Raw genomic sequence first — 26,021 nt, forward strand, 5'->3', positions numbered from 1 at the left:
GTATTATGCTCCATAAAAAGAAGATGAATTCATGGTCTCATGAGTGTGAAGAAAAATAGTTAAGAATGCATGCTAGTGGTTAAATGTTTATCTTGGCCAGGGGTAGGTGGGTGTACCTGAGAAGAATATTCTTTAGTTGACAAAAAAAAAAAAAAAAAAGGGGCCTGTGATTATCTATCCATTACTTGTAAAATTATGTAAATGTGCATGTTTAATGATACTAAGTAAACATTTGAAATAAAAATAACCCATTTCTTTTCTAAAAGTGATGCATATTTGCAAATACCTAAACATGTCCATATGAAGCCCATAGAAACTTTTAGGAGCAAAACAGGCATAATCAGAAGCCATAAACTTTTTGAGGTATGAGAGCCTAAAACTAAGAATTAAGGAAGAGTGTGCCTATGTTTGTTCTTGCTCTCTTTCTCTAACAGTAACCAGTGGGAAATTTAATTACCCATAAAACTGGGTGGTCTCTTTGGTTGGTTCATTTTACTCTTCAGGGACCTTTGCCTTCCTTTGATTTGTTGTCCTTGATCTTGGCTTTGTGTTCAGGCTGTAGTACTTCCAGCTGAAAAATCCAACTGAAGCAAAGTCCAGAGGAAGAAGAATGTTCCACCTGAATGTCTGTAGTAGGTAGGGTTTCTTGGAAGCATTTGCTGAGATGGAGTTTGGGGTACAAGTTGGTTATAACAACTGAGAGGAAGGGTTTGGAAGGAGAACTGGGCAAAAGAAGAGCTTTAATGCAGGCCTGATCAAGGGGCGCTCTGGAGCAGGGATTGCTTGTCAGAGTTGTTCTTGTTGGGTTGAATTGCCCCAGCCTCTGTACCCACTCTGGTATGGGCTGCCTTGAGAAGGAAGCTCCTGAAGAAACTGGTAGCTGGAGGCTATCTGGTGACCACACTCCCTGCAGCAGCTGGAGCAAGTCCTTCCTTGAAGAGGAGATCTGGGTGGCACATCTCTCTACCACGCTGTCCCTAAGAATCAGAAAATACTTCCTAGAAGTCCTTAATCAACTTCCTCTCACATTTAAGTGTTAGATTACATGTTGTAACAAAGACTGATAATGACCGTTCATAGTCTTTCTCCACTTCTCTAGTAAAGAAAGTCCTGGTTTTCTTTGGATACATGGCATCTGAGGGTAATGGCTATATTTCTCAGCCTCTGTATTTAGATTTGTCTAACTTTTGACTAATGGTTAAGTTGAATTGTCGAGTTTGACTTGAGAGGATATATGCTTGTTTTTCTTTGCCTCCTTCCTGCTGGGTAGAATGTGGGAATAACAGCTGGAGTTTGCGCAGCCATCTTGGATTATGAGGTGGAAGCAACCTGTTGAGGATGACAGAGCAACAAGGTAGAAGAATATTAGGTCCCTGATGATTATGGAAATGCACTGGATTGCTTATCTTTGGACTTTATATCTCAGTTAAGCCATTACTGTTTAGGTTTTTCTGTCAGTTGCATTAGAACCTAATCTTAACTGATACATGTTTCTAATAAATTATTGGCAGAGAACACAGGAAACCGTTACTGTCTCGCAGACTAACATTTTGGAGGTGGAAGAGATGTTGGGGAGTAAGACACAGACTTTTGTATCAGTTAAGTATAGTAGAGAGAGAGAAGGGCAAAGAAATCAAGGGATTTTCAGGGCATGTTAATTGTGATAGACCATGGAACTTTCTTAACTAGGGAAGTGGGAGAGTGAATGTGTGGGTATTGGGGGATGAACATGGGGAAGTGTTAGTTTAGTGGGTTGGAGGTCCTCATGGGGCTGTTGACTCACTGGGAAGGAGGAAGAAGCCTAAATGAACTGCAGAGGTAAGAGATGGCAGTCAGTATAGGAGTATAGGACACCTAAAAGGAAGATTTTGGTGGTAGTGCTTTTACTGCTAATGACAAAACCTAGGGGCATGAGTAACAAAGATGGGGTAGAGGAAGTATCGTTAATGATGAGTTTAAGAAGTAGAGAGTCTGAGTTTTGGATGGAACATCTTGGATGTTGATGTAGTTAAGTGGAAGGCAGTGAACTTGTTGCTAATGTCTTCAGTGGATGAGGAGGAGTAACTGAGATTTCAGGAGATGTTTAAAAAAGTGAGGGAGGCTGATCCAGAAAAGCATCTGTTTCAGAAAGGCTGATATTGTTGATAGAAGAGGGAGGAAAAATGACCTGGAAACAGCATTAAGGAAGGAAATAGCATCCTTCTTAAATAATAAAAATTTCTATATAACAAAATATACCAGACACAAAGTATAAAGAAAAAAGTACACTGAGAAAATAACCTTATAGTACATTTAACATACAAATTGGAGCTCCTTAATATAAAAAGAGCTTCTAAATATTAATTAGAAAAGGCAGTTTGGTCCCATACTGGGCAAAGAATATGGAATCTGAATTCACAAAGAGGGAAATGCAAATGAATAAAACAGATGAGAAGATTCAAACAGTAGGGCTAGTACTAGTCAAAACATTAATGAAATACTACGATATGCCTGTCTTAATGGCAAGACCTCAACATGTTGCTGAACTTCAGGCTTGGCATCAGTGTGGGAAGACTGGTCCTGACGTACACTGCTCATGGATGGTTACGGATGGCCACTTCGGAAGCAGCATCTTAAATGGCTATGATGGATCTGTTACGTGTCGTGGCATCTGATATGTTTGGCTCATCACAGTTATGCTGCCTATAGTGTTATTGTAGTAAATATCTGTAACTGTTACTGTGTGATCCTATTTTTAAAAAACAACTCATAAGTAAGTTCTTGTGTCCATTTTTATATACAAAGTACAATTTTCCCATCTTACCTGGAAAGATTTAGATGTTTTTTGTTCATTTGTGTTAGTTTTAGTATATTTGTCTCCTTAAATGTATGTATTCGTTTCATCTATATTTGTGTAATCTGAATATAACTATCCAATATTTTCTTCTGGTTATATATCAATAGTATGCATTCATGTACTCACTATGCCTAACTTGGATTGTATTGAGAGTTAAGAAAGATATTATTAATATATAAAATTTTGATGGATTTATTTGTTTGTTTTTTAATTATAGACTAACTGGATCTTCTGGGTTTATAACAGATGGACCTGGAAATTATAAATATAAAACGAAGTGCACATGGCTCATTGAAGGACAGTAAGTACTAATGGCTACTTTAATTTTTTTCAGGATAGAGCTCAGTGTGACATTACGTTTCCTATAAGTAAAATTAACAGTCTGTAGAAAAAAGCATTTAAAATATGTTTTAAAAAAGATTTTATTTATGTACTTTTAGAGAGGGGAAAAGAGAGAGGAAAAGAGGGAGAGAAACATCAATGTATGTTTGCCTCTCAAGCACCCCCTACTAGGGACCTGGCTCACAGCCCAGGCATATGCCCAGACTGAGAATCGAACTGACGACCCTTTGGTTTGCAATCCACTGAGCCACGCCTTGAGGGCAGTACTTAAAATATATTTTTATTTGGTAACTTCTTAGTTTGCAAGTAAATTTGATTTATTTTCTGTAAATCTTCATTGTTACTTAACAAAAAGCTTTTGTGTTGATTTAAGACTGCAGATGAATTGTACACACCAGAAATTGGTGTATTTTCAATTGTAGTAGTTAAAAAACTGTTGAGTATTTTAAATGATTTACTTAAAGCATTAGAAAACTGTAATGTAGTGTCCTTTTTCTGAGTACCTGTGTTTGTGGTGGGGAGGAAAGTCAGAATAACTGTTACCACCCAAACAACTCCTTGTTTGGGCTCCTGTGCCCCTCCAGCAGTTGCCTTCTTTTTCTTACCTTCTGTACACCTTTAAAGCGGTGTTTCTCAAATTTTTTGGTCTCAGGACCTCAGTACAGTCTTAAATTTATAGAATTCCAAATAATTTTTTGTGTGTTTACCATATTAAAAATCAAAAGCAACAAATATTATTTAATTCAGTTTAAAAACAGCAATAATAAACCCACTGTGCATTAGCACAAATGACATATTTAATGGAAAAAAAAAAACACCTTGTACTTAAAAAGGTCAGTGAAAAGAAGGGCATTGCTTTACATTTTTGTAAGTCTCTTCTCTGGATTTATAGAAGTCAGCTGGATTATCATATTTTCTTCTGCATTTACTTTGTTACAATAAGTTACTGTGGTAGAAGCATGTGAAGAAAATTAAGCTTTACTTAAAATGTAGTAGGGAAAGGGAACGGGTTTTCATAGCCCTTTTAAATAATTGTGGATGGTCTTTGATACTATACTAAAACTTGACAAGTGGTAATTTATTAAAAGTGAATTGTAGTGTGGAATCAGAAACAATGTGAATAAAGCATTGGAATTTGTTAAATTAAAATTAATTAGTTTTCTTGTACTTTGAATGGATCTCTGGCCTGTGCATTGTTTTTGTAATGTGATTTGTGGGACATTTGGAAAATATTGGTTCACTGAATTATGCAAATCTTCCAAATGTTGATATAGTTCATTACTATAATATTAAAAATATCCCATTGGGCCTTGGCCAGGTAGCTCAGTTGATTAGAGCATCATGCCAATACTCCAAGTTTATGGGTTCAGTTCCCACTCAGGGCACATAGGAGAGTCAGCCAATGAAGGCACAAATAAGTGGAACAAAAAAATCGGTGTCTGTCTGTCTGTCTATCTCTCCTCCCCATCTTCCCCATCCCTCCCTCCATCACTCCCTCCCTCTCTCTCTAAAATCAATTAAAAAAATCACATCAGTTAATATCACCATCAATCTCATCAGAAAGTTTTAAATACTGGAAAGTTGTATTTGGGTGGCAGATACCAATTTCCCAAAGCTCTAATTATTTCTTGAAAGTTTGTATTTTATCTTTGGTAACAAATACTGCCAGTTGTTTTCTTTGAAGTAACGGGCTTTGTTCATTTTCAAGAAAATATCTGCCGTATGTCCAGGTCTGAAAAACCATAGTTAATCAGCTGCTCTTTCAAGTAAAAATGATAAATGGTGTTCTAAAAGAAAAGCAACAAGTTCAGCTCACAACTCAAACAATTACAAAAGTGATTTTCCTTGAGACTATTGTACTTTGTTAGGTAGCAGAAGTGCTTTGTGCATGCTTCCCATCTTGGCATGCAGAATATTAAAAAGATGTGTACTATTAATAAAATTAATAATTTTTACCATGTAATAAAGATATCCTTAAATGACACTGTCATTTTTTCTTCTTTTCTACGAGAGTAGTAGTGAAGAATAACAGTGATTACTAGTACAATTTGGTGCTACTGTCTTTACATTACTAGGCGCCAGCAGTTACACGCACTATTGCTCTTGCACCATTAGTAAATGCCAACATAGTGATAAGGCACATGATAGCTTAGTACTAATTATTGTGAACAGTTTTGACCTGTTGGGCCCCCTAAAAGGGTCTCAGGGCCCTGGTGTCCTGTGCACATCACTCTGAGAACTTGTGGTCTATTGTCTGCCCTTGACCTTTTTCTGTCAGTTCATTCCCATTTGGTGTCCTCCACTATTTTTTTTTTAAAGATTTTATTTATTTATTTTTCGAGAGGGAAGGGAGGGAGAAAAAGAGGGAGAGAGACGTCAATATGTGGTTGCCTTGGGGGTGCCCCCTACTGGGGACTTGGCCCGCAAGCCAAGAATGTGCCCCTGACTGAGAATCGAACCGGCAACCCTTTGATTCCTGGGCCAGCACTCAATCCACTGAGCCAATCCGGCCAAGACAATCTTCTCCACTATTGCTCTGCATGTGATCTCAATGGTTGTTCCTCCTCAGCCTAACCGATAATTTCTCCTTTCTCTTATCCCCACATTCAGCCTATCAGTAAGTTCTGTCCAGCTTCCCTCTAGAATATCCCCAAATCCATTTACAATCTTCTTTTCATATTCATCTCTGCAATTAAGAACCACCATCCTGACTTTCCTGGGCCTCTGGTAATAGCCTTGAAAGTGGCCTTTTGATTTTCACTTTTGCCCCCTACACGCTTCTCACTTCTTATCGCATGTGGTCCCCTGAATTGCTGTTTCAGACAAGCTGATTTTCTTACTGCTCCTACACATCAAGTCACATAACTTCTTTTTTCCCCAGACTTTACACAATGGTGCTGTTTCTTCTGTCTAAAACATTGTTTCCAAGCCTTTCACATGGCTTATCTCTTGTCATTCTGATCTCCTCCAAAGCTTTCTGTGGTATTTCCCCACCACCTTTTGTACTAACATATCATACTTCCTTTAATTTCTTCACAGATACTCATCACCATCTGAGTTAACCTGTTTATGTATTTATTTAGTTGTTTCCTTAGAGATGTTAGTTAGACAAATAAGTGTGAGGTAAAGGAAAAGTCTAGGCTGGAGACATACAATTAGGCTTCAGCAGGAACTAAATGGTGTTGCTAATCCCAAGAGCTTTATGGGTGGAGTGTTTGAGCTGAAGCCGGGTTGGAGAATGAAGGGGTGAGTGGGATATGAAGAAATGGAGAAGGCCCAGTCTTCTGTAGAGTTTCACTCTAGAGGAGAAAGGGATAGGACAGGGTAAGAGCTAAAAAGAGAGTTGAGCTCTAAACCTTATGTATTATGGGGGTTTTTGTAAAATATCTGATACTTAAGGAGATTTGAATACGGCTGTAGAAGTTCCAGATGAGAGGGAGATGGAAGGAGGAGAAGGTAGGTGTACGTTTTGGAGAATGGGAATTAGAGAGATTTTTGCCTGAGTGCTGAGCATAAGCAGGGAGGTGGGACAGAATGATCTGAAGTAGTAATTCGTGGAGGGAGATAGTAGTAGGACTGCTGGCAGAATTGAAGTGCCATTTAAAGTTGGCGAGCAGTGACCAATAGTGGAACTGGCCTACACAGTGGTGTGACTTTTTTCTGGCACGGCTTAGTTTTCTTTGGATTCAGTTTAAGTCAAAGCACGTAACTGTCTTCCTCTAGACCAGGACTTTTGCCAGGTAGTTCTATGAAAAGTCAGAGGGGCAGGTCAGTTTAGAGAATTGTCAGGTGTGTTTGTGAAATGATGTAGTGTGGGGTCTTAAGTTGAATAAGGAAGTGCAGAAATGGAAGGGCTAGTGGGTTGGTTCAGAGGCTGTTAATGAATGGCTGCTACTGTATGGACTGTAAGGACCAAAGAGGCATCGACCATGTCTATTTTGTGTATTATTGCATGTTAAGTGTTCTCTTGCACGTAGTAAATACTAAGTAGATCTTTGACAAATAAAGGAATAATGCTGTTTACTATTAATATCTTCTCTCTGTAAATTCTTTAAAAATTCTACCTATATATTTTTTCAAATGTTTGATAGTTATGATTATTATACATTACTTTTTTTTTCAGGCCAAATAAAATAATGAGACTTCGTTTCAATCATTTTGCTACAGAGTGTAGTTGGGACCATTTATATGTTTATGACGGGGACTCAGTTTATGCACCACTAATTGCTGCCTTTAGGTAAGCTCACTCATATAAGTAGTTAATCATATGATTTCTGAATTCAAATGTATCTTCTAGATTGCATTCTTACTGACTCACCTTTATTATTCCTTAACACATTATTTCATGAGAAGAGTACTAGTTCTGGAGGCCTGACTTGGTTTCCTGTAGCTACTAGGTAAGTTTCTGAGCAGAGTACTTGACCTCTCTTTTTATTTTCCTGCTCTGTATGGTTGTGATAGTTGTATCACTCATTTACTTCTCATGGTGGTGAAGTTTACATTTTAAAATTGTTTTGTGAGTAATATATTGAATAATAATATTTCTGTGAAAAAATTAAATCAGGGATTACATTCATCTTAATCCTTGTTGGGTTCCTCATTACGTAGGCCTTCAAGGGGTATTTGTTGAATTCTGATACAGAGGGGTGTGTGCGTTTATGTATATGCATTAATATGAGTGAGGGAAACTATTGGAAGAATACACAGAAAATGAACAGTGGTTATCTGAGGAGAATGAGGAATATACCAATTATGTATTGTGATTTTGTTTTCAACAAATATATTCTATATTAGTAGTTAAAGAAAATAGCTTAATAACAAATATATGGCGTGTTCTGAATTGTTTTTGACATTTTAATTTTTATTAACAATATGTGGCTATGTTATTGTCTTTTTGACCACATGGGGAATCAGAACCATCCTACTTTTCTTCCATTTGCTTGATAGGTTTATAAAATAATATTTTTCTGAGATACACATCTCCTTAGAGAGCCATAGTTGCCAGTTTTTCCGTTGTGGCTCACTTTCTGGATATTTTTCCCTCAAATATTTTATCTCCTTGACTGTAAATAGAAATCAATTCAACAAATATTTTTTGTATTCCTCACATGAGACTATTCTGATGTGGATGAGCAAGTAACAGAGTAAACAGTACATGAATTACCAAAGGACACAGGCGACACAAAGGACATGGGACTGATGTACCCTTGTATTTCTTCCCTCCCTTTGGCTTAGACATCTCTCTAACATATCTTTGAACTAAGAACCAGTTTCAAAGATTTACTTATAAGGCCAAAGAGCAGGATGGATAGGCCGTGCTAAGCATTAAAATGTCATTTTGCTAAGTGTTGAGCCATACATATCTTTATGCCAGAATTTGAAGCATACCTTGCATTATAGCAAGAGGCACGCCAAACTTTAACATAAGCCCCCAGACTACCAATAGTATCACGATATCATGATGATCATGTTATCATGATTGTACTTATTGGGGGTTCTCTTGATACTGAGTGTGTTAATCCAAATTAATGGAGTCCCTACTATGTCCTGGGCACTTTGAGTCAGCTTGCCATTAACCCTGTGGGAACATCAGCCAGGCAGGTGTACATGATCGGTCCTGTGGTTCACATGGACTGGGTATTTGATGAGCATACATGTGAATCAACAGCAACAATAAAGCAAGCAGAAGGCTGTAGTTGTCCTAAGTAACAGCTTTTGGGAGAAACCACAGTATATGTACAGATAAAGGGAAAAATTTTAGGTATCTACAAAAAACTTGGTTAACGATAGTACTAATTAATCCATTGAAAATGTTAAAATTTAACTTATGGCATAGTATTTGAGCATGATTTTTCTAAAATTGTAGTAAGAAAAGATATGTTTTAAAACTGAAGTTTACTTGAAATGCAAAACCTCTAAAGCAGAGATATGGAGAACAATTTGGAAACCAATGTTTAGGCCTACAGGCCCAGTCACAAGATGGCAGCTGAGGGGTGCTGTTGAGTCAGGAAGACCTGGATAGAGGAGTCAACCCAGGGGTGATGTGCTGTGGGCCTTGCAAGGAGAGAGCCTGGAGGCAGATTGTTCAGCCAATAAAGAAGAAAAGAATCACACAGGATTCAGAAGATCTGAGTTCTGCTTAAGTTTCTGTGTGAACTTGAACAGGTTCTATAAGTGCTCTAGACTTCAGCTTCTAAAACCTAAAATGAAGCTGTTATACTGTGTTTTTTTCCTGGGTGTATTGCAAACTATGAAGTTTAATTTGACTTCAAACTGGTTGATCACATTTGTCTCATATATATTGAAGTTCTGAATAAAATTTGTTTTAATAAACACAGTTCCATTACCAGGCAAATTTAGAATCACTGGAGCAAGTCTCTTCCAGTTCTGCAACATTGTGATTTTTGTGATGCATTCACGTCAACAAATGCATAAATATAGCGCCACTGTAGAGCAGTTTTTCTGCTAGGGTCTATTGGTAGGGAGATGCAGAGATGTTTTTACTCTCTGAGGACATTCTTCGAAAGAACATTATTGCTTTTAGAGGATTTTTGTTTTTTGTTTTAAAGAAAGTCAGATGTTGCTAGGCCAGGTAGTTGTTTAGACTGAGATGAAGAGCTGTTAGAGGAAGCCTTGCGAAAGTGGGAGTCATCCAGCCTGTCCAGCACCCAACCGAAACTGTGGTCAGACCACGGCACAGTTAGAGAAGGTTGTCAGAGACTTTTATTTACTTATTTTAGAGAGCAAGGAAGAGAGGGAGAGAAATATCAATTGGTTGTCTCTCCTACATGCCTCAACTGGGGACTGAACCTGCAAGCCAGGCGTGTGCCTTGACCGGGGATCATACTGGTGAACTTTTGCTTTGCGGGACGGTGCCCAGCCAACTGAGCCACACCGGTCAGGGTGGGGAGCATATAGTCTTACAAGGAGACGGGTGTGTCAAACCGAGGAGTACTAATAAACTTATATAGTGTAGTTGGTAAGTTCAGGTTGTGCGATAGGTGTATTCAGAGAGCCCCCATCTGTCTGGGACGGTTACCGTGAATTAAAATATTTTAGTTAAGTGATTTTTAAAAGTGGTTCTAAACAGTTAAAAACTCTGTGCTTAAAATGTAAGATTATGAAGAACCCCAAGGCAGGCAGTTCTTGATCTGCTGAAGTTGAACAGTTGGCTGCAACCTAGGCTGTCTCTGCATTTATCTGTCTGCTTAGGGGCAAGGGAAAAGGACGTGTGAGGCGGCTCAGGGCCAAGGTGAATGGCACGCCTGCAGCATCACTTTCTCACCCACACACTTCCATTGCCTTGCACACAGGGTTGAGGCTGTGTTTGTGTTCATTTACCCTGTAAAAGTTTATTTTTTTGTCATAAACTAGTTGTTTTATTTTTGCACTAGGAGAAAGCAGCACATTCCAGAGGTGTCACAATTTCAAGTTTTTGAAGTGAAAAGACACAAATGCCTGAGTTCTCTGACAGTCGGGAAGCTGATCCCTTCTCCAGCATTGTAGTTGTCTAGTACAGATGGCCCGCCTGTCCCTTGTGTGATTCACGCTTTCTCCCTTCACCCATTCTGTCATTCATCCTACATACTGAACTGTCCCCACCACAGATAAATAATAAATACCATTAGCTGTCACTTAGAGCACCTAGAGTGGGGCACTACTTAAGCACTTCCCATGTTTTAACAGTTTGATTATCATTGCATCACTGTGAGGTTGGTAGGATTTCTCTCATTGTACATTTGAGGAAACTGAGGTTCAGAGATGTCGGTGACATGCCCAGGCATGTGGAGCAGAGATCAGAGCTCACGTCTCTGATCCTAAAGCTCGTGCTAGGATAACAGAGTGCAGGGTCTCCCACATGTGACAGAAGGTCCCAGTCCTTTTCTGTGCCAGTATTTCTCATGGGAAAATTGATTTTGACAGATCCATTTCTAGGTGACTCTGCTCTTGTAAGTACTTGTCCCTTCAGCATTTCAAGGGGTTCAGGTGTATAAAACTCATGAAAGCATGATGGTAGTTGAAACCTTTCTTTTAGTTACTGATCAAATGCCGCCTCTTCCAAGAGGCCTTCCCTGCCTGCTCTGTCTAAAGTAGCACCTTTTGTTCTTTTACTTTATTCTATTTCCCTTCATAGCGTTTCTCTCTGCCTGGCATATATACATACCTGGTGGAGGAGGGGAGGAGCTGTATCTAGGCTTATTGTTTTCGTAGGGTGAACTCCACGAGGGCAGGAACTTCTTCACTGTGTTCTTCTTGGTGCCTAGAATAGTGCCTCACAAGTAAGTGCTTAGTAAGTATTTGTTAGCCGAATACATAGTAGAAAATTCTTAACTGTTTCGTAACCTCTGGAGCATCTTCAGAGTCCTCTGGTTCCTAGCATTTTGTCTCATATTAAAAATTCTCATTGAATGAAAATCTTGTCCCCTTCTCCTCCTTTTACCCTGCTTATATATTCTTCCAGTCATTTTCATATGAACTTAAATAAACACATAAATGTACACATCTACTAGGCCTATTGTTTTGCAGCTCCCCCCGCCCCGCCACCACTTTCCAGAATCCCTTGATGAGGCTCCTTGTTAGTCGTGCAGACCTAGAGATGTAATGATTCATTCAACCTACTCTCTATGGGTGAACATATATAGATAGGTGGTTTTGAACCTATTGCCTTTCCAAATAGCACAGTAGTAAGGATTCTTGTATATTTGTCTTTGTGCACACGAGCAAGTGGGTTTTTTTTTGTTTTTTTTTTTAACAAATAAATAGAATTGCTACATCACAGTGAATGAGCATTTAAGATTGTTGTAGGCCTGAGGTGGGAGTTTACCTGGTGTGTGCTCTGGGAAAGCAAAGGGACCAGTGAGCCTGGGGTCCCTTAAAGCCATCATTTAGACCCCTTGACTTAATTCTTTCCCTCTTCAGGCGCCCAACAAATGTTTTTGTATTCTAGAGTCTGAGTGAGATAATGGAAGTTCTGAAGGGACTTTTTAGTGACATGGGAAATGCTTATGGTGTATTACTGGTAAAATGGAATATAAACTGTAATCTGGTATCAATTAGGCCAAGAAAACATATTGGAATGCTAATAGTGTTGGAATTATGGGTGTGTGTTTACCAAGCCTACTTACTTGTGTTTTTATTTTTCATGTCTTTGCTAATATATATTTGACAAAGAAGGTTTACTCAGTGTTTCAAAGAAGCATTATAAACATTTTTATTAAAAAAAAGAGTAGGGCTATTGATTTCAAATCTTAATAGAAATATAACCCAGAATAAAGGAGAGCCTAGCAAAAGAATCTGATGTGTTCCTCAGTGGATCCAGAATTGATAGGGTAGCACCATGCATTTCTCACAGGAAGTTGCCCCTCTTCTTGGATGTGGTTTTTTTAAATTATAAGGATGAATTCCAGCTCTGAATTTGTGTTTGCCACCACGTGATATGTCTGCGATTGTGTTTCCCTTTGTAAGAAATGTGTTTTCCTTTCAGCGGCCTCATCGTTCCCGAAAGAGACAGCAACGAGACTGTCCCTGAGGTTGTTGCCACATCAGGTTATGCCCTGCTGCATTTTTTTAGTGATGCTGCTTATAATTTGACTGGATTTAATATCAGTTACAAGTAAGATATTTACGTCTAATATCTGTGATTTTATTCAAAAGACTGTATACTTTGTTTTAACAATAATAGTCACTAACATACATTGAGGGCTTACGGTATGCCAGACATTATGCTAAGCAATTTGAATGTATTTTTCATTTAAAGTTTTTTTAAAAACTCTGAAATATGAGCACTGTTTTTCTACTCATTTTATAATTGAGGAAACTAGTGGGAAACAGTAAAGGAAATTGTCTAAGTGCTGGGACCACAGTTTCAACCCAGGTCTTGCTGCTGTTGATCTTCTCCTGGAAGAGAGGGACATTTTCTTGGTAAAATGAATCAAAACATTGGGGATTTTTGCTAAGTACGATTTAACAAATAGTAATAATTTTCGTGTACTCAGTGGTTGAAACATTGATGACAACTTAATCAAGGTTACAAAGTTCAGCAACTTTTGGGATTTGTTGTGATAGGAGAGAGGCTAACTTCTGTCTTTTGTTTTTTTTCCCCTTAAGAAATACTATCCCCCATCCCCAGTTAAATGAACCTCAATAAAGGAAGAAGATTTCACTAAAGGTGGGGCTGCTCTGTCTGTGGAGTAGCCCAGTCTGTGTCTCACTGCTTCACTAATAAACTCACTATCACTTCAACGGCCCCCCCCAAAAAAAGTTTCTTTTCATAAGTAGTTAAATTCATAAAATACCATAAGCAAACAAATAGTGTGTGATAAAGAGCTTCTGTGACCCTCAAGTACTATTTGGCCTTTTACAAAATAAGTTTGCCAGCTCCTGGCATGGGCAGTGACTTCCACATGTAACCTTTATGTTGGGTTCTTTTTCTGCCCCATTTCTCATAATCTCAGTATTTATTCAGACTGATTTAAAGCCACCTCTATCTTGATTAGCATGGTGATTCAGTCTTTCAGGCGCCCAGTGTTTGTGATTTGGCAGCATGGGCAGCTTATCACAGTACCAGCAAGGTGATTTTTAGTGGCACAGGCAGGCATAAAGGCTGGGTTGAAGGGAGAGGCTGAAGAGTTTGGTTGGGTACATATGAGGTGTGTAAGCAAAACATTGGTATTTGGATCTAGGCCTTAGAATTGCTGGTAGGGCTGGGATGTCATCTGGGAATCACTGAGATGTGGACAGTGACTGACTGGCCTGTGGGGCATGTGCACAGTGAAGAGAGGAATAGTGGCGGCAGTTAAGGGCAGAGGAATGCCAGTGGGCTTTGTTGTCACAGAAGCCCAGAGAAGAAAGTCTCATGAAGGAGGAAGCTGACAGCTGTGAGGTTGAGTAAGCAGAGGAGGTCCTAGGTCACCCTAGCTGGGGAGGTTGGAGTCAGGGTCCTGGTAGGGATGGAAGCTTAGAAAGTCCTGGCATTAAGAATGGGACACTGAATTTCTTCTCTGAAGGGGAGAGGATGAAGGAGAAATGTGGGTTTAGGGTAGGGCTTCTCAAATTTCACATGCACAGGGATCTTCTGGAGCGCTTAGTAGGGCACATTCCTGGGATCTACCCAGGGATTGTAGTTCAGCAGAGCTGTGGCCTGAGAATCTGTATTTCTGAATTGTTCCTAGCTGCTCCTGCTGCTGTCTCTCTATGGTCCTCATTCTGAGTAACATTGCACTAGTTATTCATTTAGGCCCCATTCTGGGAAGGTTCCTAGGTCAGGGGCTAGAGGACACAGGCTTCATCGTTAAATGGCCCCGCTCAGTAGTAGCCTTGGGAGAGAAGAGAAACTCAAGGGAGTGAGCACCTCAGGAGAGAAGGCAATTCAAACACCACTTGACATTGGAAGCCCTTTGCCCATCATCACTTGAGAGCTCTTGTTGCTCTATTGCCAGTATCTTCTTCAGGAATGCATGCTTTTCTTACCCTGACTGGTGTAGGGAGAAGCCTTGATCTCTCCTAGAGACCACAATTAGTATTTGTTAAATGAAGGAATGATGAGGTTATTGTCAATTTTATTAGCTTTTTGTTCCAACTCTCTATTCTATTCTTTAAAAAGGAATCCTAAACTATTTTAGGGGTCCCAGACCCTATGAAAAGCCAAACAAAATGATGATTTTTATCCCAGAAAAATGTCCAGAAGCACATACATAAAATACTGTCATTTATTTTCCTGGTATCCTCAGGTTGCACTGAACCTTAGCTTGGGGCTAACCTCAGCTGGAGGGCCCTTGAGGCATGACCCCCCCCCCCAGTTTCTCATGTGTTTTTTAATTTTCTTTTAAAAGAAAAAAATAGTTATATTTTATTTTCACCCAAATTGGCACTGTACCTTATTTCTCATTCTGAGTCACATTTTAAATATAAAGTTAGACTAATTTCCTTATTATTTCAGTTTAGACAGTTATACAAACAGACATTACTGGCCATTTTTACGTTTTAGAGATACAAAAGTCATTTTTGTGTTTTGAGATATTATGTAATTCACTGCTGTAAAGAGTGAGTGCTTAATACTAATTTTGGTGCTTAAAGTAAACCTATGCCTAAAAGCATTCGAGTGGAGAGTTTGAAGTTTATGGGGAAGTTAAAATGGTACTTTCCCTCCTTTAGTTTAAAGGCTATATGAGTTACCTCCTCCCCTTTGTTTTTCAATAACATTAAGCGTTAGTTATGTACTACTCTCCCATGTGGTTAATAAGTGTGTCTGTAAGAAATTATTTGACAAATGTTTGGTATAAGGCATAGATTTGAGCACATAATGGAATTGCCTTGTCACAGTTTTCTTTTAGGCCTTTTATAAAAATGAAGTGTGATTGTTGTGGCTATTCTGACATAACAAGTCCAACCTGAAATTTAGACTTGACTTTGATAAGTTTTTGCCTTACAAGGCCTTTTTTTAAATAAAGATGAAATTGACCTTTATTGAAGCTTTACTTATGTGTAAGTATTAGGCACTACTTTCTAGAGGCCTCCAGGAATAGCATTCAACTTTTTTACCAAATACTTTTTTCTGCTTACTGGGACTTGAAAAGTAGGCAAATTCAATGATCATATAATATAGATTATAAAAATATTGTATACAAATATTTATAAAATTTTATGATAAGTAGATCATAAACTGATACTTGTGTGTAGGCATGAACATTAATTAGCTTGTTTTTGTAACTGTTTCCTGATATTTTGACATGTTTTGCTACAAAATTTCTTTTCAGTTTTCTTTACAGGCCTTAGAAGAAATCTACATTCTTAAAGTACCTTGGTAGTTCAGTTTTCCTCCCCCTTTTTGAAAACTGATGTATGTCTTTTCAAAGTGCTGTGAATACAATTATCTTAAGTCATGTTATTATGAGATACAGTATAGTTAAACTCCTGTATTAAGTCACTGAACTGGCCTTCCATCTGAAGTGAGTAGATAGATACATTTACTAAGGAATTTTAAATACACCAATCTGGGCAATAATCTTTAACAAATTCTATAAATTTTCAGAGACTATCCAGAAGGATATACATACCATGAGGATATTAGTATATTTTTGGCTGTTTGTTTCATCCTTTTCCTCTCCGAACTTGGAAGCATGCATTTGGCAGTTTCGTAGTGCTCATCATTTGTGGGCTACCAAGAATAGGATAGTCTTGCCACACATGAGAAGCTAAGCCTGGACATTTTGCAAGAATCTCTTCTCTCTTTGTAATTTTTTAAATTTGTGTTTTTTTTAAGAGAACTCAACAAGTGCAATTTAATTTCATTACTTGCCCTAACTATGCAGTTGTTGGGTTACCCTATTTAGGCTGAATGGTAAGTTCTGCAGTTAGGCTTGTGAATAGAGAGGCTGACATTCTTAAACCTCCCATATGAGGAAGTTCTGCTGAATTATTTCAAGTGTTGCTTCGTTTTGATTTAATTTTCTCCCACTGTTTTTACAGTTTTGACATGTGTCCGAATAATTGCTCAGGCCAAGGAGAATGTAAGATCAGTAATAGCAGCAACACTGTTCACTGTGAATGTTCTGAAAACTGGAAAGGCGAAGCATGTGAAATTCCTCACTGTGTAAATGACTGTGGTTTTCCTCATCGAGGCATCTGCAATTCCAGTGATGCCAGAGGATGTTCCTGTTTCTCAGAGTGGCAAGGTAAGAGCTGCTTTCATCCTTCTTTTAATTTACAGTATATTCCTAGTTTAATAACTTGTAATTGACTTTATTTCTAGCAATCATATCTTTTATGTTATTCACATATCAGATAGTGTTTAGATGTTCACGTCTCTTTATTGAGCTTCTTACAGATCTTTGAATTTCATAGATGTGTGGTCGTGGTCTCTTTAGAATTGAAGAGGGGTTTGTCATTCTTTTCAATTCATTCATGGAGGTTGGAAAACTTAGTCTTAGCCATAAGAAGACATAGCAGAGAACCAAGCTAGGAAGTGGGACAAAAACTGACAATAATAGTGTCTCCTCGGAAACTTTCAATATAGAGTAAAATTCTAAAGTAGTCAGCTGGTGGAGCTATCTGTAGATAAAAATTATTACAGAAGCTTTAGCAAATTCTTAAAGGAATGGGTGATAACAGTGATACTGATTTAATGATTTCCTTTATACATTTATCTTTTCCTCAGACTGCTTTTATTGTGGAAGGAAATGTGCTTGTTTAAATGCTCTATTTGTTTAGTTGGCTGAAATCAAGGAGGTAAATAATTGAACTATTCGAGTACGTACCACTGTGCAAATGTTGCAGCAGAAGCCAGATCTCCCAAGAGTGGAGTTTCTTGCTTTTCCAGGAAATGGGTAGATTGTATTATTACTCCTGAGACTAGTCTTTACATTTTAGCCCTAAAGGTTTTTTCATTTGAATTAATAATCCCTTTGCTCTCTTTCCTCTGAGGACTGTTAAAGCAAGCATTTGAATACTAAAAAATCCTTACCTGGATATGGTTGGGTCATCATTAAAAAGTATGCGATTTTGAATTTTATGAGAGATTACTGTCGGTCTCTAGGTTTGAGGAAATTAAAAGCACAAATTAAAGGGATTTGTCTGATATCTAGATGCTAAAGGGAAAGACTATTCTTTAGATAATTGTTACATTTAAAAGATTAAAACTTGAAATGAAATAATATTAAAACTGCATTTTGTGAATCTAATTTATTACATTTTATTAGGTCCTGGATGTTCAATTCCTGTACCAGCTAATCAGTCATTTTGGACTCAAGAGGAATATTCTAACCCAAAGCTCCCCAGAGCCTCTCACAAAGCTGTGGTCAATGGAAATATAATGTGGGTTGTTGGAGGATATATGTTCAACCACTCAGATTACAGCATGGTTCTTGCGTAAGTTGTTTTAAACACTTTTTAAAGAGGCTTAGCTTTCCATTTTGGAAATGTATAAAGTAGAGATAAGCAAAAAGAAAAGAAATCATCAGTAATTCCATTAGCCAGTGGAAAATCTCTGTTAATATTTTGGTAGTATCCCAGACTTTTTTTTTTGATATATCCTTAGTTTTTGAAATTGGGAACTATAAAGAATTCATTGTAATAAACAATAGTTCATCTTTTTCAGATACTGTCTCTCATTGTTTTGCTTAAGTACATATAGTAGGGTCTATATAAATAGGGGATTACTTTATCTCTTCATTTAATTAACATATCTGTAGATCAAATGTTTAAATTTATAGTTTACTAGTAGAAATTATGTCATTGTTTTATACTTCCCAGAGTTCAAGGTCAATTTTCTGGTCTCTTGCCACTCATCTTGAAAGGAGAATACATGTTGTCATAGTGGAATTAGCTATGGAGATTGACTTTTGGGACACATTTATCAATACTTATGCTGATTTTGTGCTGACAGTGGTTTCTAGGCATTTTCTATTAAAGGTTGTCAAAAACTATCATATGTCTTTAAGGGATTCTGGAAATGCGGCAGTGGTGGCATAGTTTCCAAATCCCGCCTCTCCCCCCGACCCCCAAATATAGACATTGAATCACATAGAACAACTAGGAAACACAAAAACACATGGGTCACAAACAACAAAGCTTGGTTGGAGATGTCTACAAAGATGGGTAGGGCTAAACCAATCACAGCTGTAAGACCTGTGTGGTATCAGCATCTGTGCAGGAGTAAGCAAAGGGAAGCAATGAGTCCACTGACAGGATTCAGTGCACCTGGAAGAGACTTACTTGGAAGCTCAGCCAGCTCTTTGAAAATAGCTGCTGGAATTGGAAGATTTTTGCATATGCTAGCAGTGGAGTAATTTCAAGGGATCTGTGGTAGGATCTGAAGGGGCTGGAGCAATTTATGCCTTATTAACTCTCAAAATGAACCAGCTAAAGTCTCTTTACAGGAGAAAGTTCCACACTGAGAAGAAACTGCTGGTAAGAGAATTCAAATTGAACAGGATAAGGGCAACAGAGACAAAGTATCAGATAACAGGGAAGGAAACAGAGCGATGAGATCTGGACAAGTAAACTGCATCTATTAGAACACTATGCTATAACAGAAGGGTGAGCTAGAGAGCTGAGAAATTAGAAAACTATCCCAAATGAAGCCCTTATTGTAAAAATTCAGGAAAAAGTAATTTTACTTAAAATTAATCAACAGAAAAATATCACAGTCAAATCTCATAGAAAGTTATTATGAGAAAGAGAATTAGGAGTAGAATACACTCTTTCATACCTGAAAGACAGTAGAAAAATATGCTCACTGATGAAAGTTACAACTTAATATTCTAAAACAAACTAAAATACAGTAAGAAAATGGCAAAAGATATCAAAGAGTAATATAATCAGAACAAGAAAAATTCATAAATGAGATGATAGACATTAGGAAAGAATTTTAAAATGATTTCAGAATTGAAGACAAACCTAGAAAGAATACAGAGTAAATGAACACAACAGATACTCCTTTAGAAATAGAAAAAGGAATTATAAAAACTCATAAAGAAGTTAAGGTCTCTTTTCCCTGTTCTTTGTGGTAAGTACAGTTAAGAATGCTGAAAATATCTATACAATAAATGTGAGAAAACTGAAAGTAGAATCAGGCAGTGTGGCTAGGAGCCTCTGTACCCAAGGAATGACATGCTAGTAGGCTCCAAGGATTTTCTTTTTGCCTCCTATATCCAAGATTTGATGTTAAAAAAATTAGCAATATGGAAATGCCAGTAAGCACATGGTGAAAAAGCCCCAGAAAAAAACCTGTTTTTGCTAGCCCAAGGACAAGGAAGGGGACAGCTTAGCAAGGCAGAAAACTTTTAGGCAGTAACCCCTCTAATCTAACTAAACACCACAGAACTGTGGCTCCACCCCAACCCCTGACAGCAAAGTCTGAGTATAGAGTCTAAATTTCCACCCTTGCCAAGACCTAATCAGGTGCTCTAATCACCCTGGCAGGGTAGTGTTAGAGAAGGCCAATTAAGGCACTGGGAGCTGGTTCTTTACCAGGTGGTAATGAGGCCTCCCACCTCTGTGGTATCAGTGGAGACCTTGTAGGGAGCCTGGGTTTCTACTGTCATCTTGCAATAAGGCCAGTAGTGAATCAGCCTTCCCCCTTCCCACTGGAGTAGTGTCAAAGGAGGCCTTCTCTAAGATTTAAATAAGATTTAGCATCTCATATCATGATATGCAGAATATTCAGATTTCAATTGAAAATCATTTGTCATGTTAACAGCCAGAAAAATCTGAACTTGAATGAGAAAAGGCAATCAAGAGACACTGACGCCAAGATGACACAGTTACTAGAATTATGCTTTAATGAGTGATTGTAGAACACTTGAAACAAAGGAAAAATAGAAAGTCTCACTAAAGAAACAGAAGATATAAAGAAAAATAAAAGGTAAATTTTAGAATTGAAAAATAACCAAAACAAAAATCTCAGTGAATAGGTTCAACAGCAGAATGGAAAGAAGAAAGAATCAGTGAACTTGAAGATAGAACAATAAGGATTCCTCAGTCTGAACAACAGAGAGAAAATAGAATATTTAAAAAAAACAAACAAAAAAAAAAAAACCTTGGAGACCTGTGAACTATTAAAAACAAAAACAAAAAACTTAGGATTTTTCAAAATTGCAGTGGAGTAGTTAGATCTTGAACACACCTTTGCCAGGACCAAACTGGAAATACGACTAAATTGGGGACAGTCACCCTGAAAAACTAACTAAAGACAAGCTGAAGAGGACTCTTATAACCAAGGAAGTGGAGAAGAAGCTATATCAAGACTGCTTTTCTTTTTTGTCAGCACCTTTACAGCAGCTGGCATGCTGTGGTCAGGGTTGAACCTTGTAGCCAGACTGAGGGTTGATTCCATGCATGAACAGGCCAACAGCAATCAAGCCTCAATTACAATAGAAGAGCCCGTATAACTCACACAAGGGACATTCCTAGAGCACCCAGCTCAAGAGTTCAAGGAGATTGCACTGCTGGGTCCCACAGGACAACTATATAAGGCAACCCCATGAAGACTGGGAGTCATAGCAGATCTATCTAACACAGAGAGACAAATACAAAAAGACAGCCAAAATGAGGAGACAAAGAAACAGGACCCAAATGAAAGAACAGGAGGAATCTCCAGAAAAAGAGCAAATGAAATGGAGGCAAGCAATCTATCAGATACAGAATTCAAAGCAATAGTTATAGGATGCTGAAGGAACTTAGTGAGAGCTACAACAGCCTGAAAAAGGACATAGAAACCATGAAAAAGAACCAGTCGGATATGAAGAATACCATATCCAATATCAAGAATACACTGGAAGGAATTAAAAGTAAGCTGGATGAAGGAGAGGATCGAATCAGTGATTTGGAAGACAAGATAGAGAAGACACCTAATCAGAGCATTGAAAGGAAAAGAGAATTAAAAAGAATGAGGATAGTTTAAGGGGCTTTTGGGACAACGTGAAGTATAACGATATCTGCATCATAGGGGTACCAGAAGGAGAACAGAAAACAAGGAATTGAGAACCTATTTGAAGAAATAATGAACGAAAACTTGCCTAACATGATGAAGGGGGAAAAAAAAAACCCGTCCATGAAGCACAGAGAATCCCAAACAAGATGAACCGAAAGAGTCCACACCAAGACACATCATAATTGAAATGCTAAACGTTATAGACAAAGAGAATCTTAAAAGCAGCAAGAGAAAAGCAGATAATTACCTGCAAGGGAGCTCTCAGGAGATTGTCAGCTGATCTCAGCAGAAACATTTCAGGCCAGAAGGGATTGTCATGAAATACTCAAAGTGATGGAAGGCAAGGACCTACAACCAAGATTATTTTTGCCCAACAAGGCTACCATTTAAAATCGAAGAAGAAATAAAGATCTTCCCAGACCAGAAAAAACTAAAGGACTTCATTATCATCAAGTTAGCATTACAAGAAATGTTAAAGGACCTGCTTTAAGAAATGGGGGGGGGGGGGAGAAAGAAAGTTAAAAGAATAAAATATCATTAATATGTACCTGTCAATAATTCCTTTAATGTAAATGGCTTAAATACTCCAATCAAAAGACATAGAATAGCTAAATGAATAAGAAAGCAAGACCAATATATATATGCAGTCAACAAGAGACCCACCTCAGAACGAAAGATACACACAGGGATGGAAAAAGATATTTCGTTCAAGTGGAAATTTTAAAAAGCTGGAGTAGTAATACTTCTATCTGACAAAATAGACTTTGAAACAAAGGCTATAGTAAGAAACAAAGAAGGACACTACATAACGATAAAAGGAACAATCAAACAAGAGGATATAACTCTGGTGAACATTTATGCACTTAACATAGGAGCACCTAAATATGCAAAGCAAATCTTGATCGACATAAAGGGAGAGATTGACAGTAATATGGTGGAACCTTGAACTTAATTCTTTCGGAAAGACTGTTCATGAAGCAATTTTTCGAAAACCAAATCGCCTTTCTTTGTTGCCTGAGAGGTGCATGGTTGGTCATACAGGTATCAGCATGAATGGGATGTCAGGTGGAGAACTGAAGTTTTGTTCAACTGATGAGACATTTTTTCCATAAGCAACTTAGCCAAGAACCAGATTGTTCAAGATGGGACATGTTCGAGAACTGGGGTTTGACGGAAGAGTCATAGCAGGGAATTTTAACATCTCATTGATGTCAAAGGATAGATCTTTCTTCAAGACAGAAAGTCAGCAAGGAAATGGTGGCCTTAAATGACACACTAGATCAGATGGATTTAATTGATTTCTTAAGAGCATTTCACCCCAAAGCAGCAGGATATACATTATTTTCAAGTGCACATGGAATATTTTCTAGGATAGACCACATGTTAGGACACAAAACAAGTCTTAGTAAATTAAGGAAATTGAAATCATTTCAAGCGTCTTCTCTGACCATAAGGTTATGAAACTAGAAGTCAACCACAAGGGGGGGGAAAACCCTGAAAAACACAGAGTCATGGAAACTAAATAACATGTTACTAAACAATGAACAGGCTAACAACGAAATCAAGGAAGAAATAAGTTACCTTGAAATGAATGAAAATGAGAACACAGCAATCCAAAATCTATGGGACACAACAAAGTAAGTCCTAAGAGAAATTCATAGCATTACAGGCCTACTCAGAAAACAAGAAAAAACACAAATACACTAACTTTACACTTAAAGGGACTGGAAAAATAAACAACAAAACCCAAAGTGAGTAGAAGGAAGGGAATAATAAATATCACAGCTGAAATAAATATTTTCTTTTCATTTGTCAAATCTCCACATTTTCTCCTATCTTCTTAGTCTATGGCCTTGCTTCCTGTTTCTATTTTGAAAGGTAATCATTATCAGCGAGGACTTGTGTAAACCTCCACTACCACACTTAGCCATTACCTACATCTGTGGTTATTGCATCTTCTGTTTCTTCTGTTTCAGTACATTGGAGCTTTCCAGTAGACAGTTTCTATTTTGGTCATGATGGAAATGTGCTATATTTACACTGTCATGTCACTTGCCACCTATGGTTCTTGAGTACTTCAAATGTGGCTAGTGAGACCAAGGAGCTGAATTTTAAACTTTCAGTTCTTAATCATCTTGCCACTTCTGTGATCTTTCACCAACATTTGATATAGCCACTACTTTCCCCCTCTTTTAAACATGTTCTTCACCTTGTTTCCAGAATACCACAATCTCTTCATACTTATTCCCTCTCAGCCTCCTTAGCTGGTTCTTTTTTTAACTTACTTCTGAATGATGATGTGCCCGTAGACTTAGCCTTTGGTGTACGTTCTGTGAGAATGTATATTCACTATCTTTGTGATCTCATGTAATATCTCCATCTTTAAACTGACTCCCAAATTTATATCTGTACCCTGGACTTCTCACCAGAACCCATATCTTTACTTCTTTATTGACATCTCCATCTTTTGGCTAATGGCCATCTTAAACTCATTGTGTCCAGAACTGGTCTTTCTTCCAGCCTGTTCTTGCCCTGATGTCTTTCAGTTAATGACCACTCCATCCTTCTGTTTGCTGAAACCCAAAATTTTGGAGTCATCCTTCACTTCTTGTTCTTTCACACCCTGTATTGGTATGTGTATTAGTTATATCTTCATAAAAATTACCATAAACTTAGCAGCTTAAACAACATTTATCACCCCGTAGTTTCTGTTCCTCTAGAGTCCAGGAAGAGCTTAACTGAGTCCTATGCAATCAAGGTGTCACCTGGCCTGTGTTCTCATCCAGAGGCTCAACTGGTGAAAAATCCACTTCCAACCTCTCTCAGGTTGTTGGCAGAATTCATTTTCTTGTGGTTGTAGGACTGATGGCTATGCTTCTAGCTCACTGTTGACTAGAGGCTACCCTTAATGCTTAGAAGCCACTACAATTCCTTATCACTTGAGCTTCCCAAGAATGGCTGCCTACTTCATCAGGCACAAGGAGAGTCTCCAGACTATCTGCTAGCAGGATGGATGTCACAGAAGTGGCAAATCATCATCTTTGCCATGTTATGTTGGTTAAAAGTGCACATTCAAAGGGAGGGTGTTATTACATAGGTCTGACCGTCAGAAGACATGAGTATGAATGATCATGAGCACCACCCTAGTGTCTGCTTGTTAACTCTACTTCTAAATTCTATCCCCAGTATAACCACTTTTCAACTACTTCTAGTGCCACCACCCTGAGAAGTAAAGGTAAAATTAAAGATGTAAAAGTGATGATTTCTTCTATTGATAATGCTAGAGGTTATGAGAGTCATATGTTTTACCATTTATTTACTTTTACCCTTGTACCTGACATCATCCTTCTGTCTCAAAGCAAGAAATCTAGGAGTCATTTTGATACTGCCTCTCCTTTATCCTCTCAGATCATAATCACATATCAAGCTCTTACCAAATACATGTCATATTCATTCTTTTTGCTCTGTGACCAGCCAGCCATTATTTCACATCTTGGCTTCAACAGTAGATTCCTATCAAGTCTGTTTGCATTCATTCCTCTATTTCTAAATATCAATTGGGAAAGTTTTTATTTTATTTTTTTATTTTTAGAGCTAGGGGAAAGGAGAGAGAGAGAGAGATACCAGTGTGAGAGAGAAACATGGATCATTTGCCTCTTGTACTGTCCCAAACAGGGGACCAAACCACAACCCAGACATGTGTCTTGACTGGGAATCGAACCAGCGACCATTCACTTTGCAGGATGACACCCAGCCAACTGAGCCACACTGGTCAGGGCAACTGCGATGATTTTTTTTAAGTGTCAGTCATATCATTTATTACCTTCTTAAATCTTATCAGTGGCTTCCCATTGAACTTAATGGGCCTACATGTGACCTGACCACTGTTTACTTTCCTAGACTCAACTTGTTCCCCTCCTGCCTTCATTTGTTATAGTCCTGCCCCACCAGCCCTCTTTTTTGACTTAAAATTCACCATGTGAGTACTGACTTTAAGGGCCTTTGAGCTCACCATTCCCCTGTCTAGAGTATTCCTGCTGTTTTACCTCAGGGCGATGTCTTGTCATCTTGTAGATCTCGGTTTTAACTGTCTCACAAAGAGCTCTTCCCTGACCGTTCAGTTCAGGTAGGTTTTCCCTGTCCATTTTCACAGTTCTCATTTCTTTAGAGCAGTGTTCATAATTTTTCATTCTATTCGTGCTCATTGTTGTACTTGCTTTTTCTGCCTTTTCCACTTTTAAGTTCTCCAAGATTAGGGACCTTGTTTACTCAAGTCAGGGTGTAGCTCATAGGACATACTCAAATAGGTATTTATGTAATGAGTGGAAGAGCAAATGAATTAGGATTGACCCTGGAAAACAATGTGGGGGTAAGGGGCGCTGACCCTCCCACACAGTCGAAAATCTGCATATA

At 38.2% G+C, this 26,021-nt stretch overlaps 1 protein-coding gene across 3 annotated transcripts in view; it reads left to right on the forward strand.

The window, feature by feature from the left end:
• Positions 1–26,021, forward strand: part of ATRN (attractin) — a 147,125-nt gene that overhangs the window by 24,624 nt on the left and 96,480 nt on the right. For all 3 annotated transcript variants that reach the window (XM_054573975.1, XM_054573976.1, XM_054573977.1), the window contains exons 2-6: positions 3,054–3,137; positions 7,302–7,415; positions 12,663–12,791; positions 16,646–16,851; positions 17,875–18,043. In XM_054573975.1, coding sequence (XP_054429950.1) covers positions 3,054–3,137; positions 7,302–7,415; positions 12,663–12,791; positions 16,646–16,851; positions 17,875–18,043 — 702 coding nt within the window. The remainder of the gene's footprint in view (positions 1–3,053; positions 3,138–7,301; positions 7,416–12,662; positions 12,792–16,645; positions 16,852–17,874; positions 18,044–26,021) is intronic.

Source organism: Pteronotus mesoamericanus, unplaced genomic scaffold, assembly GCF_021234165.1.
Source record: "Pteronotus mesoamericanus isolate MK-2021 breed Mesoamerican mustached bat unplaced genomic scaffold, CSHL_Meso_final contig_25, whole genome shotgun sequence".
Lineage (NCBI taxonomy): Eukaryota > Metazoa > Chordata > Mammalia > Chiroptera > Mormoopidae > Pteronotus > Pteronotus mesoamericanus.